Source organism: Vulpes lagopus, chromosome 8, assembly GCF_018345385.1.
Source record: "Vulpes lagopus strain Blue_001 chromosome 8, ASM1834538v1, whole genome shotgun sequence".
Classification (NCBI taxonomy): Eukaryota; Metazoa; Chordata; class Mammalia; order Carnivora; family Canidae; genus Vulpes; species Vulpes lagopus.
Genome location: NC_054831.1, coordinates 4,335,520 through 4,353,839, shown reverse-complemented (window position 1 = coordinate 4,353,839; position 18,320 = coordinate 4,335,520). Strand labels below are relative to the sequence as shown.

The following is an 18,320-nucleotide window of genomic DNA, read 5'->3' as shown; positions in this document are numbered from 1 at the left end:
GGGAGGGCCAGGCAGGCAAGCGCCTTCCCGCCCGAGCCTCGCCCAACCTTACTCCTTCACCACCGCACAGTGTGTCCCGACGTGTGGATAATTCTGGCTCACATGAGCCGCCGCTATCATGCCATTTCCTGGAGCATGGCAGTCTCTGGTGTCAATCGTCCCCCTTCTGTGCTGGGAGGAAACCACATCATTAAGAGGAGGGGTTCACGCTGGAGCCCCTCCAGACCTAGTCTAAGCCATTCCCCCTTCTTCAGATCTCCCCCCCACCACCGCCTTCACCCTGCCAGTGACCCTGCGGTTGGCCCTCTCCGTTCTCCCCGCAAAATGTTAAATGGTCCCCGGGGACTGCATGCAACGGGGAGGCCCCTCCCGCCCTGCCACCCCCCCCCACCCCCAGGAGGAGCTGCCCTCCCTCTGCAGACGCGGCCCCCACCCGGGCCCCTCCTCCCTGGGTCACAGACTGTGACCAAGTCTTATTGCCTGTCTCTGGAAATTCATTTCCTGTCTCTCCTCTGTTCCACCTCTCTGGGGCTCCCCGGCCCTCCCCGATCCCCCGGCACTGTGCCCCCTCATGTTTGCCAGGCAGCTGGCTGCTTTCATTATTTTTATGCCAACACAGTTTAAAAATCTCCGCTGCCTCCTTGCTGTCTGCGGAGAAGCGGCTGCTCCACTACCCTGACATCCTGGTGTCATTAGGGTCCACGCACACTCTCCTCAGCTAATGAGGCGGCAGAAAGAAAATTAAGGGGAAAAAAATCGCACAGGCACATTGCTCTATATGTAGATGGAAAAATAAAACAAGAGCAAGAAAAACAGAGGTGCGCTGTTTACGAGAGCTCGCCTCCCCCTGCCGCTGGGGAGGGGGGTACCCGCAGCTCTGCCCAGACGGGAAACGGGGTCTGGCTTTTGACTACCGCAACCCCGGGGTTCGCCCATGAAAAAGCTTGTGAAATTGGGGGACACTGCGAGGTCGCTTTGCCTAATTCTGCAATCAGGTAAAAAGAAAACAAAAACTCGAGGTCCATTCTTCCAGCACAGTCGATGCCCGGAAGGCGAGGCAAGACCTGAGCTCTGCTGATGTTTCTAGAATCTGTCATTCTCGCCGCCAGCCTTCATCTCGCCTTGTTGAAGCTATGTGCGTGCCTCACCCGGACTGCCACAGCAGTCTGCTTTGCCGCCGGTCCCCCACCCTGGCATGCTCTCTGCACTTCAGCAGAAAAATCATCCGTGATACTCATTTGGTTACGTCAGTCTCCTGCTTAAAATGATGTAATATGTTCCCATTGTGCTTAAGACAAAGGCTAAAACCCTTAACCTTCGAGGCCCCTGCCTCTTGCTCCCTCTTGCTGCTTCCTCCTAGCTACTGGGCCATCTTTCACGGCACCCATGGCAGTGCCCCTTCGGCCCCAGGACATTTGCCTGTGCTGTTCCTCCTGCCTGGAATGGTGCTTCCTCCTTCCTTCACACAGCTGAGTCTTTAGTCTTTAAAGTCTGGGCTCACTAAGTGCTTGGGGGGAGCCTCTCACCCCACCCGCGGCCCCAGCTGGGTCAGGCCCTCTATTCGGCACTTTCAAGCTACAGAGGGCCTGGGCTGTGTCGCTGTGGGGCCATGGCTCCCTCACATTGGGTGTGTGGTTGTCTGAAGCAAGGCTGTCCTCCTGGCAGCTCCGCGAGGGCAGCCCCGAGGCGTGCCGAGGTTCAACCCTGACTCCGATGGCGAGCACAGGGGCTCCTAGCAATGCTTGCTGAACGAGTACGTGCTCCTGCACCGAGTCTGAAGGGTTTAGGCCACCCAGGCCAGGGGCACGAGAAGCGAGTGAGCGAAGCCCTTTACTCCAGACCAAGCATCCGACCCACGGTCAACTAGTGACAGTTGCACGACACGCCTGGGTCCCCGGGTGTGTGTTTCTCTGCCCTCCTGCCTGCCCTCCCGCAGGCTGGGCCCCATCCGACAACTTCCAGAATCCAAACCTGGCTGCCGCCTGCACCTGCCCTTGCGCCCCGACGTCTGACTCCGGTGTTAACTAGCGGGCAGCCGGGCAGAAAGGCCTGGCACTGTCAACATGCTTGCTTCCCAAGCTGTGACACCACTTTGATTTTCGGGGCAGAGCACTGCGCACGGCTCCGATGGATGCTTCGAGTCCGCCTGCCGCGGTGACGGTGCCTTTGTCTGGGCATGGGGGAGCTGTGATTTATGTCATAAGCTCGCTGTGAAACCTTTGCCTCAGTAATTCTGAGCTCCGTGGGTGTCTCTTTACATCTATTTAAAGCACGGCTGCTGCCCACGGACGGCGTGCTCTGTGACATTCCCTGGTGCCTCTGTGTACGCCCCGCCACGGCGCTGAGTCTTGCCTGCAGAGCATCTTTGTGGCTCGTTTCAGTGTTTGCTGCGCACTCCCCGAGTCTGCTGAGCAGAGTCGGGTCTGTACCTTTGATGTCCGGAGTGGCGATTAGACCCCTTCCCCGGCGGACCACTTGCGGGGACCCGGTGGGGGGAGGGACACGCTGCTGCCTGATTTCCCGAGTTTGCTCTGTTTGTCCTGGGGCTGCAAGAACAGTTACACTTGGATCTTTGTTTACAGGATGCTGGGTGCTTGGTGGTAAATGCCTTCCCCTTTGAAACCTGCTCCAGACCTGAGCACTGGTGGCCTTGGGCCCCATTGGCAGTCCTTCGTGGATGCCCCCTGGAGGTGTGGGGGACTTCAGCGTAAAGAAGTCGGATCCCCATTCCCCAAGATGTAACTGGCAGGCCCCTGTGCCCTGGAGTTGCTGAAATCCCCTTCATTCATTCAACAAACACCAACTGAGGGATTGCAGGTGCAGGCACCGCGCTACATGTGTGTGTAGGTGTGTGTGTGTCTGTGTCTGTCTGTGTGTGACAATGGTGGCAATGCTTTTTTGTGAACACCTCCAAATATTAAGATATTTCAAGGAAGCTCCAATTCCTTCCCCAATGGTGTTAAATAGCTGAGAGATTCATTTTCACTTCCAGGAGCCAAGCACTTCTCATAGCCTCTTGGTCCCTGCTATAACAAACAACCTCCAAATTCAAACCTCCCTGCAGCCTGCAGCCCCCACTGACCATGCTCTATTCACCTGTTTGCTGACAGGTGTGGGGAAATCCCAGGATAGAGCCCCTGGAGGCCCAGAGGGGAGGCACTGAGCCTTGCCCTGCATCTCGAGGTCAAGCTAGGGTAATTCTTACAGCTCTGAGGACCGAGTTCAGATGCTAGAGGTCCTGTCTCCAGGGATGATGTCTGTGGGGCTGCACCTAGGACTTGGAAGTCTACAAAGATCACACAGACTGCATGATTCCAAGCCTAACACAGGACTGTTGCTAGTCACACCTGAAATATATTGACTTTTTCTTTTAAAGAACTGGCCCCAAATATTTCTCACTTTTTAAAAAAATAAAGATTGTATTTATTTATTTGAGACAGATAGAGCACCAGTGGAGGAGAGAGGCAGAGGGAGAAGCAGGCTCCTCACTGAGCAGGGAGCCCGATGCAATGGTGTAGGGACCTCGACCACAGGACCCTGAGATCATGACCTGAGCCGAAGGCAGACGCTCAAGCGACTGAGGGACCCAGGCACCCCTATTTTTCACTTTTGGTCCATCACGTAAAGTCATTTGTTTTGCTTGTTTCTTGTTCCTTCCCTATGCAGTTTCATGCCAGGAAGGGTGAAGTGAGCATCTTGATTTAATGCAAACATGGCATGAACTGGAGGGGCAGCAGGTGTGTCCCATTTCCATTTTATCAGTTGATGAACTAAGACCGCTAATATTGGGGCACGTTACAATGTAAATGATGGCTACAGAGGTAAGTGTTAGAGGATATAGAAAAAAATGCTGATGTTTCTTCCCTTTCAAGAGCCTGTCATATTGGAATCCTACATTAGTGGAGTGCCACGGAGGACTCAAAGATACTAGGAGGGGTAGAAAAACCCTGTCACAGGTGTTTGTGAGGTGAGGACACACCCAGGGGAGTCGTGGGGGTGGTTTTTTTCCCCCTTTCACCTATGTTTTAATAGACACAAGCGTTACTCTGCATGCATCTCCGAGGCAAAGTTGGCATTTGAGAGAGATGTGTGCATTTCACTATTTCAGACCATCCAGAGCGCTGTCCTAAAGCAGAAGCTTTTCAGCCATTTGTTCAAAACTTACCAGGCCAAGGTATGTCTCCTGCACATGATCAGTGAGTCCCGGGATAATTTTTAAATCGAGCACCCCCAATTTGACACCTAAGGGAATCTTTCCCTTCCATGGAGTCTTTTTTGGGAAGATCAACTAACTGCAACCCACATTTGGAAACATTTCCCATCTTTGAAATAGTTTCTCTGACGGGCAAGCTTTACTCTTCCTCTTTGTCATTTCAGGATAGACCTGCCATGTGGACAAAGTGGCAGGCGGGCTCAGAGTCAAGCCTGCAGAGTGGGGCTGAGGTCCCAACGCCGCCCTGATCCTGAACCGGCCACTCCATCCGGTTGAAACCCATGGAAGGAGAACCTCAGGCGTCCGGCCTATTTCCCACGCGTGGTGGTTTGGATTGAACGACGGGGATCTGCAAACGCCACAAGCTCTTTCATTAATCTCATTAGCGAGGCAGGTGGTCCGATTGAACATTTCGTTTCAGATCAAACACTGGGCGGACTTTGCCTACCAATTACCCCGAAAGATAAGCTGCCACAACATTTTGGACCGCGATGTCACCCAACTAAGTGCCTGGTGCCCCGGGGTAACCAATTTCCTCTTTTAAAAATGATTCTTTAAGGGGCACCTGGGTGGCTCAGGGGTTGAGCGTCTACCTTTGGCTCAGGGCATCATCCCGGGGTCTTGGGATTGAGTCCCGCATCGGGCTCCCTGCATGAAGCCTGCTTCTCCCTCTGCCTGGGTCTCTGCCTTTCTCTCTCTCTCTGTGTCTCTAATGAATAAATAAACACCTTAAAAAAATTATTATCTGAGTAGGCGCCACACCCAAGGTGGGGGCTGGAGCGCACGACCTTGGGATTAAGGGTCATCTGCTTGGGTCATCTGTTGCACCGCAGGAGCTAAGGGGGCGGCTGAACTTCCTAGTGACTCTGGCCTCGGGGCTTGTGGGCGTGTCCCTGAGCCTCCAAGTGCGCCCCGAGCCCAGCGGCCTGGGCCTCACCTGGGAGCCAGGGAGAGATGCGCCCCCCGCCTGCTGCACCTGGAGGGCTGCATCCCGAGGAGTCCCCCGGGATGCGGGGTGCTGCGGGGCCCCTCAAAGCGCGAGAGGCCGCAGGCCCGCCCCGGGCCCTCTTACCTTGGGGAAGGCGTCGGGCCACACCGTGGGGGAGCCGTGGTTGAGCAGCGCCTGCACCGTGCGCTGCGGCGCCGCCTCGGGGGCGCAGGCGGCCGCCTGCAGCGCGCGGGCCAGCGGCGAGGCCCCGCCGTAGTCGAGCGCGCCCGGGTCCGCGCCGTGCCGCAGCAGGAGGCGCGCCAGCCCCGCGCGCGCGTGGCCGCAGGCCTTGTGCAGGGGGCTGCGCTCGTCCTCGTCGCGCGCGTCCGCCGCCGCCCCGCGCCGCAGCAGGAGCGCGCACAGGTGCAGGCGGCGCGCGCGCTCCTCGGGCCGCCCGGGCTCCCCGCTCGCCGCGCTCAGGGCCGTCTCGCCGCGGCCGTTCCTCGCGTCCACGCGCGCGCCGCGGCCCAGGTAGAGGCGCGCGTGCTCGTCCAGGCCGCGCCGCGCCGCCACGTGCAGCGGCGTGTCCCGGGCCGCGCCGCCCACGCGGTGCACCCACGCGCCGTGCTCCAGCAGCGCTCGCGCGCACCTGCGGGGAGGCCGGGGAGGGCGCGGCGGGTCACCTGGGGGCCCGGGGCGGCCCCTCCGCGCGCGCCCCCCCTCCCGCACCGCCCCGCGCGCTCCCCGCGCCACCCCTGCGGGCCCTTGGCTCCCTGGAGGGCGGGGCCTGGGGGTTCAGGCTGAGCTGGGGGCGGAGTGGGGGGCGCGACGATGAGCTTGTGCCCCCCCTGCCCCGCCCGCGGGGGTACAGACTGGACGCAGCTCGGAACCTTGGCTAAGGGGCCGCAGGTGAGAGCGCACCTGCAAACCCAGCAACTGCGCTGCCGGGGAGGGACCCCAAAGATGCAGGGAAACGCCGGGACACCTGCGCCCCGATGTTTGTAGCCGCAATGTCCACAGTAGCCACCCTGTGGAAGGAGCCTCGGTGCCCATCGACAGATGATGGATAGAGAAGCTGTGGTCTATGTACACATGGGATATTCCTGAGCCATTAGAAACGACAAATACCCACCATTGGCTTCGATGTGGGTGGAACTGGAGGGTATGATGCTGAGTGAAGTAAGTCAATCGGAGAAGGACAAACATTACATGCTCTCATTCATTTGGGGAATATAAAAAATAGTGAAAGGGAATAAAGGGGAAAGGAGGGATCCCTGGGTGGCGCAGCGGTTTGGCGCCTGCCTTTGGCCCAGGGCGCGATCCTGGAGACCCGGGATCGAATCCCACGTCAGGCTCCCGGTGCATGGAGCCTGCTTCTCTCCCTCTTCCTGTGTCTCTGCCTCTCTCTCTCTCTCTCTGTGACTATAATAAATAAATAAAAATTTAAAAAAAAGGGGGAAAGGAGAAAAAATGAGTGGGAAATATCAGAAAGGGAGACAGAACATAAAGACTCCTAACTCTGGGAAATGAACTAGGGGTGGTGGAAGGGGAGGTGGGCAAGGGGGTGGGGGTGACTGGGTGGCGGGCACTGAGGGGGGCACTTGATGGGATGAGCACTGGGTGTTATTCTGTATGTTGGCAAATTGAACAGCAATAAAAAAATAAATTAAAAAAAAAGATTTTATTTGGGCAGCTCGGGTGGCTCAGCGGTTTAGCTCTGCCTTTGGCCCAGGGCATGACCCTGGAGACCCGGGATCAAGTCCCGCGTCTTGGCTCCCTGCAAGGAGCCTGCATCTCTCATGAATAAATCAATGAAATTAAAAAATATATATATAAAGGTTTTATTTATTTATTCCTCGGGAATAATAATAACGGCCTCGGGAAATTTGGTTCGCCCAACAGTCCAGTGATGAAGGCCTGCTCCTCCCTCCTTGCCCTCTGATAGCGACTCCAAACGTCGTCAGCTGCTGCTCCCTGTCCAGTTCTCCTGTCGTCTCTGCCAGCCCTGGGGTCCTGCTTCATCCAGACCTCGGGCTCTCTCAGGAGCAGCCACCCAGCCCGCCTGCTGCCCACGAGTCCACCCTGACACCCACTAGGATCTGTTTCTGCAACCATCCTTCCCCCATATATCTGGGGAAGGAAGTCCCTCTTGATGGTCTGGCCCCAGATGTAGTCCTGTCCTGCCTCGGCGGGCCGGGGACGTGGGGAGGGGGTCTTGCTCTGTTCTTTGCCTTTTCCTTGTCACCCAGCTGCTCTGCATTTCAACTGGCCACCCAGCGCCGTGGACTCCACCTCCTTAAGCATCACTGGGGCGGCTTCCTCCCTCTGCTCCCACTGGCACTGCCCTTAAGGCCCACATCATTTCCTTTTTCAAAAAAGATTTTATTTATTTATTCATGAGAGACACAGGCAGGCAAAGACACAAGCAGAGGGAGAAGCAGGCTCCCTGTGGAGAGCTCGATGTAGAACTCGATCCCAGGACCCGGGATCACACCCTGAACCAAAGGCAGACGCATAACCACTGAGCCACCCAGGCGTTCCACGGCCCACACCATTTCTTGCCTGAGCCCGAGCCAGACTCCTACTCTGCCCCCTGCTCCCATCCAACACGCTCCATACCACCCAGAAAGAGCCTTTCCAGCGTGAATCAGACATGCGCCAGCTGAAAAGCCAAGGGCTCCTCCTGCCCACTGCAGAAAGCTCAGCTCCTCTCCCCCAGCCCCTCTCCCCACCTCCAGACCCAGGACACGGCCTGCCCCAGCTCCCCTGGGCCTCACCTTTATTTCCTGGTGCTCTATCCTGTGCTTCTATCCTGCCTATGTGTCGTTCTTAGAACACACCTGCTGTGTCGTGCCCTCACGGCTTTGGTATGCTGCTCTTCCTGGGGTGCTGCGCCCCATCTGACCACGCATGCATTCCTCACTTCCCCTCTTCTTCCCCTCCGACGCCTTCCCAGTGCCACCAGCAGAGGGTCACACCTCTGTATGGTCATATTCGGGCATTAAGTGCCCGGGCATAGCATTTATCACACCATGTTTCAAATGTTCATTAGCACATCTGACTCCTAAGACTGGTGGCTCCTTGAGTGTTGAAATGTTTTTTTTTTTTTTTTCATCTCTGTGCTTGCTGCCTGTGGCAGAGCTAGCCCACAATTTGTATTCCCTGAAAGCACGTTGCATGAACGCAGCTCGTTAATGAACATCTTTCAAGCTCTCCTCCGGGCTGCTGCTGTTTCTCCTGTTATTTACCTGGCCCGGCTCCGAACGAGATCACCCATGGAGGGTTTCCAGGCTGGAAGTGGGTGCCCTTAAATCCATTCGTATTTCTATCCCGGGACTCCCAGTATTTTAAATCCTGTCTATTTCTCCAGCCTCCCTATCAGCAGTGTCTGGAGAAGTGGTCTGTCTTGGGTGAAAAATCTTTACAAACAAGTACAATTGGATGTGAAATGTCCTTTGGGACAATAACCAGCTAAGAGAGGATGCAAATTTTACAATCAGAGTGCTTCAGAGCAGCTTCCTCTTTGCCTCTCTGGGAGGCATTTCGAGCAGTGCAGCAGGAGGTTAGAAATCAAGGGTTCTGTCTCATTTTGCCGCTGAGCCTGTGTGTGCTCACAAACAATCACAAAACATTTCCTTCTCCTATTTTTTTTTTTAAAGCAGCCCCGCCTCTCCAAAGAAGTCCCCCGGGAAATACAACCGGGCTCTTTTGCACGTCCAGAGCCTAACTGGCTGATGGCCGGGTTGCTGTTTGCAACAGGCATACCCTTCAGAAGAACCAGGGCACCCACCCACCCTCTGGAGGGCTGCAGGTGCCCTTTTTCGTTTTTAATGAAGAGCTTCTAATTGGCTAGGCCTTGGCACTTCCTTCGAGCAGGTAATGATGTAAGTTGCAGACCACAGGTGTGAGAGAACTAACACAAACAATTGAGGGAGGCAGATGTCTGGTGGCTCACACTGGGCAGTCATCAAAAATGAAGGTGTGGGAGCCTGTTTAATGGCATGGAAAGCTATTTGCGGTGGTTATGTGGAAAGATTAGGTACAAAACAGCAGTGAACAGCCTTGTTTTTCTTAAAAAAGAAAAAAACAGCAGACACGGACAGGCATGGAGAGAAAGCAAGCCCAGGAGCATACAGGCCAATGTGTTTACCTACGGATGATGGGGTGAGGGGTGCTTTTATGTCCTCTTTGCTTGCCTGTATTTTCAAAATTTCCATAATGAATCGGAGTTAGAGAAGGGAACATCTAGAGAGGCCCACTATAACAAACCCATCCCCCGCCGGCCGCAGCAGTTCGTGGATTTTAAGAACGTCAGCTGAGCTTTCCAGGTCCCCAGAACGTGCTCCAAGTTGCCATGGCTCTCTCCAGGTGCAAGCCACCATCTCAGAAAGTATGTATGGCCAGTACCTCCGAGAAGGAGAACCTGAAAGAGCGGGCAGGGGCCGTGAGAAGCGGAGCGGTAAGTGATGACAGTCTTGGGGCACCTCCCGGACCCGACCTGTGGATTCAGTGTCTCGGGTGGAAGAAGAAATGGCCCAGAGAGGAAAGCACCACCCGAGCTTTTGCTGGACTGTGTGGGCCACTCGGCGGCTTCGGCTGAGTCCTTTCTTTCGGGGCAGCTTCGGGGAGCAGGTTTCCTACTCTCCTCACAGGCGAATCAGGAAGGCCTGGGGCTGGGGTGGGGCCATCACTGTGGGGAGCCAGGGGTATAAGCCCACCTAGGCGATGTCAGAACCACTCGTCTCTATCTTGCAGGGATTAAGGAGACACTGTGCTGTCTGAACGGCCACCGATACAAAGCAGCTTGGGCAAACACTAACACCCCCCATTCCTCATCGCTGTCTTTGATCGTGGGACAGGCCCATACAGGGGCCCGGGGTTCACAATACATAGAACACGAGCTTGAGCCAAAAGGCAGGAGTTAGTAGAGATGAGCCTATCAAGGGCTGTTGACTTCACATCATCTTAACTTATTTCTAAGTGGGGAGTCCATGTCCCACACACGGCTCCCACCCTGAGGCCCCACGTGGTCACCTCCCAGGTGTGGAAGTCCACACCAGTACTTGGGCTTTCCTGCTGTTTGCTTGCTCCGTCCCGGTTGATAGCACCTGCCAAGCCTCCCTGCATCCCGTGAGACAGCACCTGCTCAAGGCTTCCCTTCATCCGAGCTGTCCTCCCTCCTCCTCGTTACTCGGTTTACACAAGGCCCTCAAAAGTGGGATCTCACAGCCCCTGGACATGAGCTGAGAGGTCCCGAGTACTTGATTTTAACATTTATTTTTAAAAAATGTTATCTGCAGGTTTTGCAACAACTCTGCACTCTGGGTGGCATTTGTGGGTGGGAAAATTGAGGCTTAAAAGATCAGTGACTTGCATAAGGGCCATAGAGCCAAGTCTTCCTCCCCTGGCTCGAAGCTCTCAGCCATGCCACCCGCCGGCTGCCTCTTCCTCCTGGTATCATCTGTTTGGCACTCTCTCCGTGCCAGGCACTGTGCGAGGCATCTTCCAGAAGTTATTTCTGGACTCTTCTGTTAGTGCTTCATGCATTCGTTCACTCATTCAGTAAAAGGGAACACCGTGCGTGCTGTGGACGGTACTGTCCTCAAGGCAGGGAGAAGTGTGTGCTGTCTGAGCACTTCACGAGAATTTCTAGACAGACTTGGGGCAGGACCCAGACGGAGGGACAAGGCGGGGGAGGTCATCGGCCTTGTGGACTTGGTGCTGCGGGGTGGGGACAGCACACCCAGACGTGCTAGCACCTCTGCACGCGAGATCTCATTCTCCCCAGCTGGACTCAGTTTTTGAGGTTTGGGCGATGATCTCGAGGGTAGGGATGTGGGTGATGATGGTGAGCCCACCCACAGCCAGCACATCCAGCTTGGGATGTGAACTCCAGCTGTCACCGGATAATAGCATGGTCCAGCCACCCCCTGACACCGGCCCGAAGGAGCGATGCAACAAAGAGTGAGGAGGCACTCTCCAAAATCACGTGAAATTCAAGATTCAGAAATATCACTTAATCTTCCTCGCGGGGAGACAGACAGGGCTTCTAGGCGCTTCGCTGGTGTGTTAAGCATCTGCCTCCTGAGCAGCGTTTCCTATCGCCGGGGGCCGCCGGAGCCCTTGGACAATCCCGGTGCCCTTCACCGTCCTCCTTACACGACTGCTGCCCACGACTGCTGCCAGGCAGTGGGGGTTTCACACCAGATGATGTGCGCGGTGAGTGTTATGAACCAGTCTGGTTGGATCATCGTTGCTGCTGTGTTTCCTCCTTACAGCTGACATGCAGGCTGATGGGCTGGAGACACGTCCCCAGGGTAGGGTGGCCGGACCCCCAAGGCCGGGTCCGTGGGAAGGGGGTGGGAGCCACCGTCTGAGCACTGGGCGAGTGCCAGCCTGTGGGTGGCAGGGGCCACGGGAAGAGACTTGGGAGGAAAATAGAGCCGTGTTTTCTAATGAAGCCCTTGCAAGGGATTTCCCTCCCGCGGTTAGACTCCCCAGCTGGCTCCGAATGAAGGACGGGGAAGCCACTGCCCCAAGACTTTGATGGAAGAGCGGTTCCACTTTACTTCCCTGGACCTTCTGCTGAGGCTCCTTCGGGGACCTGCCACCCGCCCCTTTCTGTTCTGTGGTTTCTTCTCTTTCTTCAGGGATGCTAAGCTGTGAGACTAACAGGCATAAGTGTTTACAATTGAAATGGCTGATGTGAACGGACAAATCCTTAAGGGTAGGGGGAAGATTGAGAGAGAGATCGGCCGGCCATTCCCATCCTTATGGTTTCTCTTGGAGCTATGGCCACCACTTCAGTTTTTTTCTGAAGTGATCGATGGTTGTGGCTGTGATGATATTTTGGGCAAATTCTCCCCAGATTGCAAGCGAAACCCTGCATCTTGGCAAACAGAAATGATTGAAGGAGCACAGTGGGACGTCAGTTCCACTGTTTGCCTCCCTTGCCCCTGCAGCAGTGTCTGACTTTCTAGAAGCTTCACTTGTGTCCCTTCCTCAACAAGAAATGGACAAACTCTCTCTCCTCCCCTGGTCCCAATACACTGGATGAGGAGGAAGGCCCAGAAACATCAGAATGATGAGCAGAATGAAGATTAGGCAAAAGAAGAAGGAAAAGACTCAACTCCCCTTTTAAGGAGGGGTAGGAATAAGGTGGGAGAACTTTGAATCGGATGAGAGAAAAGTTTTATGTGTGTGTGTATATGCGCACGAACGCATGTATGGATGGATTTTTAAGGTGAGGGAGACTTTGCATACAGAGGAATGCACAGGTCGTAAGACTACAGTTCCATACATATTGACAAAGGAATACACCTGTGTAACGTCTCAATCAAGACGTAGAATATTTCTTTTTTTTTTTTTAAGATTATTTATTTATTTGAGAGAGAGAGAGAGACAGCGTGTGCGTGTGCGTGTTTGTGCAAGCAAGCAGGGAGGAGAGGCAGAAGGAAGGGGGGGAAGCAGGCTCCCCACTGAGCAGGGCCTCCATCCCAGGACCCTGAGATCACGACCTGAGCTGAAGGTAGATGCTTAACGGACTGAGCCATCCAGGCCCCCCCAAGACGTAGAGTATTTCTATCTCTCCAAGAAGTTACCTTGTGTTTGCCTTAAGTCATCACCCCCCTACAGGGAACCTGGTTTCTGATTTCTCTCATGGTTGAGTCTTGTCTTTTCTAGAATTTTCTCCGTTTTGGTGTCTGACTTCTTTTGCTCCGCATGATGCCTCCAATATTCATCCCATTGTTGCATGTGTAACATTTTTTTTATTTCTGAGTCATATTTAATTGAATGGACATACTGCGACTTTCAAATTCTCTCCTCTATTGATATGGACGGATATTTGGGTATTTCTGGTTTTTGGCTCTTGTGAATAAAGCTGCTATGAACGTCATTGTGTAAGTTTTCTTGAGGACATATTTTCTGATTTCTCTCGGGTAAATATCTAGGAGTAGAACTGCTGGCAGGTGTATATTTAACTTTAAAAGAAACTGCCAAACATTTTTTATTATGCCCTCCCAGCAACAATGTACAAGAGTTCTGGTCGTTCTGCGTTCTTGCCGAAGTTCACTATTTGTCAGCGTTTTTGACTTTAGCCATTCTATTGGGTGTGAAAGAGTAAATTTTTCTTTGTGGTTTTAATTTGCATCTCCCAGATGACTAATGATGTTGAGCACCTCTTCATTGGCTTATTGGCCATTTGTGTGTCTTTTTTGAAGTGTTTGATCAAGGCTTTTGCCCAGAGGGTAAAGGTTTGATTTGGCCTGCATTACCTCTTTTCATTCCTGACAATGAGTTGTAGATGTTCAAATAGGACTTGACAAGTGACCAGAAAGGTGACAAATATGCCTGAGAGGCCATCCAGGGTCAAGGAAGGGGCATAAACTTGTGATGGAACTAGTCTGAAAGGCGGTGGCTAGAGGTGAACAGAGCTACTTCCTGACTATACACAGTTTTTGAAGAGAACTTAAGTGAACCAGGGAGAGGTCATCGTTCAGCATTTGTCTTTATTGTTATAAAGACTTGGCTTTTGACAATTTCCACTGTGTGCCACCTCACTAGCAAAACACGGGCCCTCGATGAGCCTCAGTTTCCTGATCTGTAGACTGGGGATAACCGTGCCTTGCAGGTCTGCTGGAGGACTGTAGGCAGTAAGACAGTTGCAAGTGCTCAGGAATGGGTGATGTTCTGCACAGAATCAGATCACCTGATGGGGTGACACCTTGCTTTCTGACACCTTGCTCTTTAGTATCCTTATGATGCCTCATAACTCCTTTTGGGTCAGGCCATGTTTTCTCCCCTCTATAAATCACTCACTCATCTAGGGTGTGGAAAGAGTGGACAGTTTTCTGGATGATGTATCAATGCCTGTGAGCCTGGCACCTTGTACAGGTAGGTATTTCTTCCTGTTATCCGGTGGAGACTTTTGGGGCTGGTGTGAGTACTTTGAACAGTTATCCATGCTTGAACCTGAGCAGAAAGTGCCTTTCTTGCCTCAGGAAAGAAAAATAATACCCACGTTCTCCCTGCTCAGATTTCAGCCTGCCTGGTCTGAGCTAGGAAAGCATTGTCTCATGACTTTCTTCAATGATTTTTAAGGTGATTAGCTGCTTTCACAGGTTCAATGCTGGCTTATGAATTATTATATTTTAGGTTCAATGAACCTACCTGGGGCCAAAAAAAAGTAAACATGCATGCTTTTTACAAATATGTTCATGAAGGAAGCGAGTCCTCCTCACTTCTGTTTAAGTCAAGATAACTTTAGATGAAAAAAAGAATCAGGACTTTCCTAATTCTTTTCTCATTTTAATTATTTCAGAATTTAAAAAAGGGTCAAGGAGAGGAGTCTGATAATAAATAGGGCGAGGCTGACATGCAGGCTACTAACGTGAAGAGAGTAACTTTACTGGAACTTTTCTTTTTGGGAAAATCTCTTCAAAAGGCTCCTAGATTAAAGCTTCGATATCCCTTTTTGTGTGTTGAATTCTGAATTCTGAAGCTTGCTGGTTGGAAGGAAGCACAGATAATTTTTCTTTTTTAATCCCAGGAACTCAGAGACTCAAAGGTTTTAAAGTCCTGCACCCATGGTGAATTGCTGAGTAAAAGGGGTTGGAGCAGAAGTGGGTCCCTAGGTGTGGAGACCATTGTCATCAAGAGTAAGAAAATGAAATGGCTCTGTATGTAGGTCAACGACCCCCTCTCTACTGTACGGTAAAAAAATTAAGGATGACCTAAAATCTACTATGTATAAAAAGATTCTGGAGAAAGTAGCTCTTTCTTGTCAAAGTGATAATATGTTTATACTACCTGAAGCCAGACCTCCTCGGAGTCTAACTTTAGGGGGACTCTTTAGAGCTGAAAAGCTGTGGTCGAAACCCCAAGCCCTTTCTGACATCTATTACCTTTTTATCCTTCAAGGTAGTTGGCTATGTTATTGTAGAGGTGTTCAATGGAATCTGCCAGCATTTCCCATTATAATCATTGATATCGAAGGGATTCTAAGTCAGCTGTTGCATGGTTCTGCCTGAACTTCTGGTATATTCATCACTTATCTCAAACTTTCCCCCAATCACCAGGATTTAAATAAGTCAAGACTGTCAAATGAATTCACCGGGGAGAAAGATTCACATAGAGAGACACGTAGAGGCAGGAGAGAAATGAGAAAAAGAAGAGGAGGAGGAGAAAGAGGAAGACAAAAGACAAGAGATTTAAAAAGCTCCACATTAATACAAAGGCACTTTAAAAGTCCTTATTAAGAAATATTCTGGACTTGTATGATTTCTGAAAAACTAACTCAAGCCAGGAAGTTACTTTCAATCACACAGTGTATAAGCTGTGGCTCTAATGGTCTGCATATACCTCGGCTCTTTATGATATCCAAATGTGAGTTTGTTGGCTTATTGGAAGAGCTATTGATGGGGTTCACAATAATTTGTACTCTGAGTAGGTGTTTCTATCTCACTTCTTAGTAAAAAGCAATATTTTTCTGATGTTGTAAAGTGGGAGGTTGGAGCCTAAGGTGTGAAGCTGACTCAGTTTTAAAAACTCTTTTTATTTTAAAACTATTTTAGATTTATAGAAGAGTTACAAAGGTAGCACAGAGAATTCCAACTGCCCCTCACTCAGCTTCCCCTAAAGTCAAGCTAGGAAGTGGAGAATGCCTGCAGCTGAAGATAAAAATGGATCACAAGGTTTGAACTTAGCAACATGATTGGTAAACATTGAATTGCTTGACTTCTTAAAGGGCCTCTGCGCTCCTAGACTGGGGCTCATGAGGGGATCCCAGACAGAGCCCAGTGGACTCCCAGAATTGAGGAGGTGGATCTAGGATTCTGGGGAGGCCAAGGCACGTAGTGTTTGCAAGGCGAAGTACTGGGCAGAGAGTGTAGTTACAGAGAAAGAACTTTCCAGAGGGTTCCCTTGAGTATGCATTTGAGTAGTGATTCGTGCATATGCGTGAGGGAACTGGTCAAGACTGGAGAAATAGCGCCCCCAAAAGGATTAGAGGGAATCATGCCCATAATATGTTCAGGTTCAGGAATAGTGCCCGTCCTCATCAACCAGAGTGTAAAACCTCATAAATAATGGGCCATGAGGACACCTGCACCCCAACGTTTATAGCAGCAGTGTCCACAATAGCCAAACTGTGGAAGGAGCCTTGGTGTCCATTGAAAGATGATGGATAAAGAAGATGTGGTCTATGTATACAGTGGGATATTCCTCAGCCATTAGAAGGGACAAATACCCACCATTTGCTTCAATGTGGATGGAACTGGAGGGTATTATGCTGAGTGAAGTAAGTCAATCAGAGAAGGACAAACATTATGTGGTCTCATTCATTTGAGGAATATAAAAAATAGTGAAAGGGAATAAAGGGGAAAGGAGAGAAAATGAGTGGGAAATATCAGTGAGGGAGACAGAACATGAGAGACACCTAACTCTGGGAAATGATCAAGGGGTAGTGGAAGGGGAGGTGGGTGGGGGGATGGGGTGCTTGGATGACGGGCACTGAGGGGGGCACTTGACGGGATGAGTACTGGGTGTTATGCTATATGTGGGCAAATTGAACTCCAATAAAAAAATATACCCCCCAAAAAACCCCCTGTCATTCTTTAAAAAACCTGACAACAACATACATATGGAGAATTAGGTATACATGTTAGGGATTTATTATTTATCGAATCCCCTAGGATCACCAAAAATATATTTCTATATATATGAAAAAAAATAATGGGTCATGGGTTACAGTACTAAGAAGGGTGTTGTCTCAGTAGTGGGGAAAAAATTAATCTTAGACTAAATACTGCCCTGCTCCTGCCTAACAAACTTTTTTTTTTTTTTTTAATCTTTTTTTATTTATGATAGTCATACAGAGAGAAAGAGAGAGGCAGAGACACAGGCGGAGGGAGAAGCAGGCTCCATGCGCCGGGAGCCTGATGTGGGATTCGATCCCGGGTCTCCAGGATCGCGCCCTGGGCCAAAGGCAGGCGCCAAACCGCTGCGCCACCCAGGGATCCCTTTTTTTTTTTTTTTTTAATCTTTTTTTATTTATTGCCTAACAAACTTTTAAAGCAAGACCCAAAAAGATTATAAAGTATTTCCAAGTACATTCCAGAGCAGAGATCAAGAATATGGATAGGGATACAAAAATATCCAGCACCCAGTGAAATAAACAAAGAAAAAAAAAACTCAGTCAATTAAAACTGAGCTAGATGATAGAATTAGTGGATAGGTAAAACACTTATTACATCGATTTTCATGTTTGGGAAGCTAGAGGAAAGACAGAACATATTGAGTAAATGTGTTGGTCTTCTAAAGTTGAAAACCATGTCTGAGATGGAAAATACACTGGATGGGAATAATGGTAGAGCAGGTATTTTAGAACAAAAAATAAACTAATTACAGAAGAAAAAAATGAACAGAGCATCAGTGAGCCTGTGGAGCAAGGTCAAATGGTGTCATATACGTGTAATTGGGGTCTCTATAAGAGAGGAGGGGATCATACAGAAAAAATGTGAAGAAATATTTGCCAAAACGTTTCCAAATTTGATGAAAAGTATGAGCCCACAGATCGAAGAAACCCTCTGAATCTCAAGGACAAGAAACATGAACATTGAAACACATTATTATCCAATTGCTTATAATCAGTGATAAGGAGAAAAGATTTAAGCTAGGAAGAGGACATTATTACAAAAGAACAAAGATAAAGAAGACAGTAGATTTCTCATTTAAAAAAAAATGCAAGTTGAAAGACAGTGGAGTTATGTCTAAAACACCAAAAGAAAAAAACTGCCAACTCAGAATTCTCTACCTAACAAAGCACCTTTCAAACACTCAGGTGAAATAAATACTTTTTCAAATATACAGACCCTGAAAGGATTCATCACCAGCATATCTTCACTGTAAAAAATATTAAAGAAAGCCCCCTTCAAGCAGAAGGAAAATGATACTAGATTAAATCTTTGATTTTCAAAAAGGATGAAATAAATTAGAAATAGGAAGTAGGAACTCCCTGGGTAAACCTAAAAACTTTTTTCTTATTATTTCAGTATATTTAAAAGATTATTGACTAGGGGCATCTGGGTGGCTCAGTGGTTGAGTGTCTGCCTTTGGCTCAAGTCATGATCCCAGGGTCCTGGGATCAAGTCCTGTATCGGGGGCCCTGCAGGGAGTCTG

At 50.7% G+C, this 18,320-nt stretch overlaps 1 protein-coding gene across 2 annotated transcripts in view; it reads right to left on the bottom strand.

Moving 5' to 3' along the window:
* ASB18 (ankyrin repeat and SOCS box containing 18) overlaps positions 1-18,320 on the bottom strand; it is a 62,692-nt gene that overhangs the window by 14,371 nt on the left and 30,001 nt on the right. For both annotated transcript variants that reach the window (XM_041767401.1, XM_041767400.1), the window contains one exon: positions 5,286-5,790. In XM_041767401.1, the coding sequence (XP_041623335.1) occupies positions 5,286-5,790 (505 nt within the window). The remainder of the gene's footprint in view (positions 1-5,285; positions 5,791-18,320) is intronic.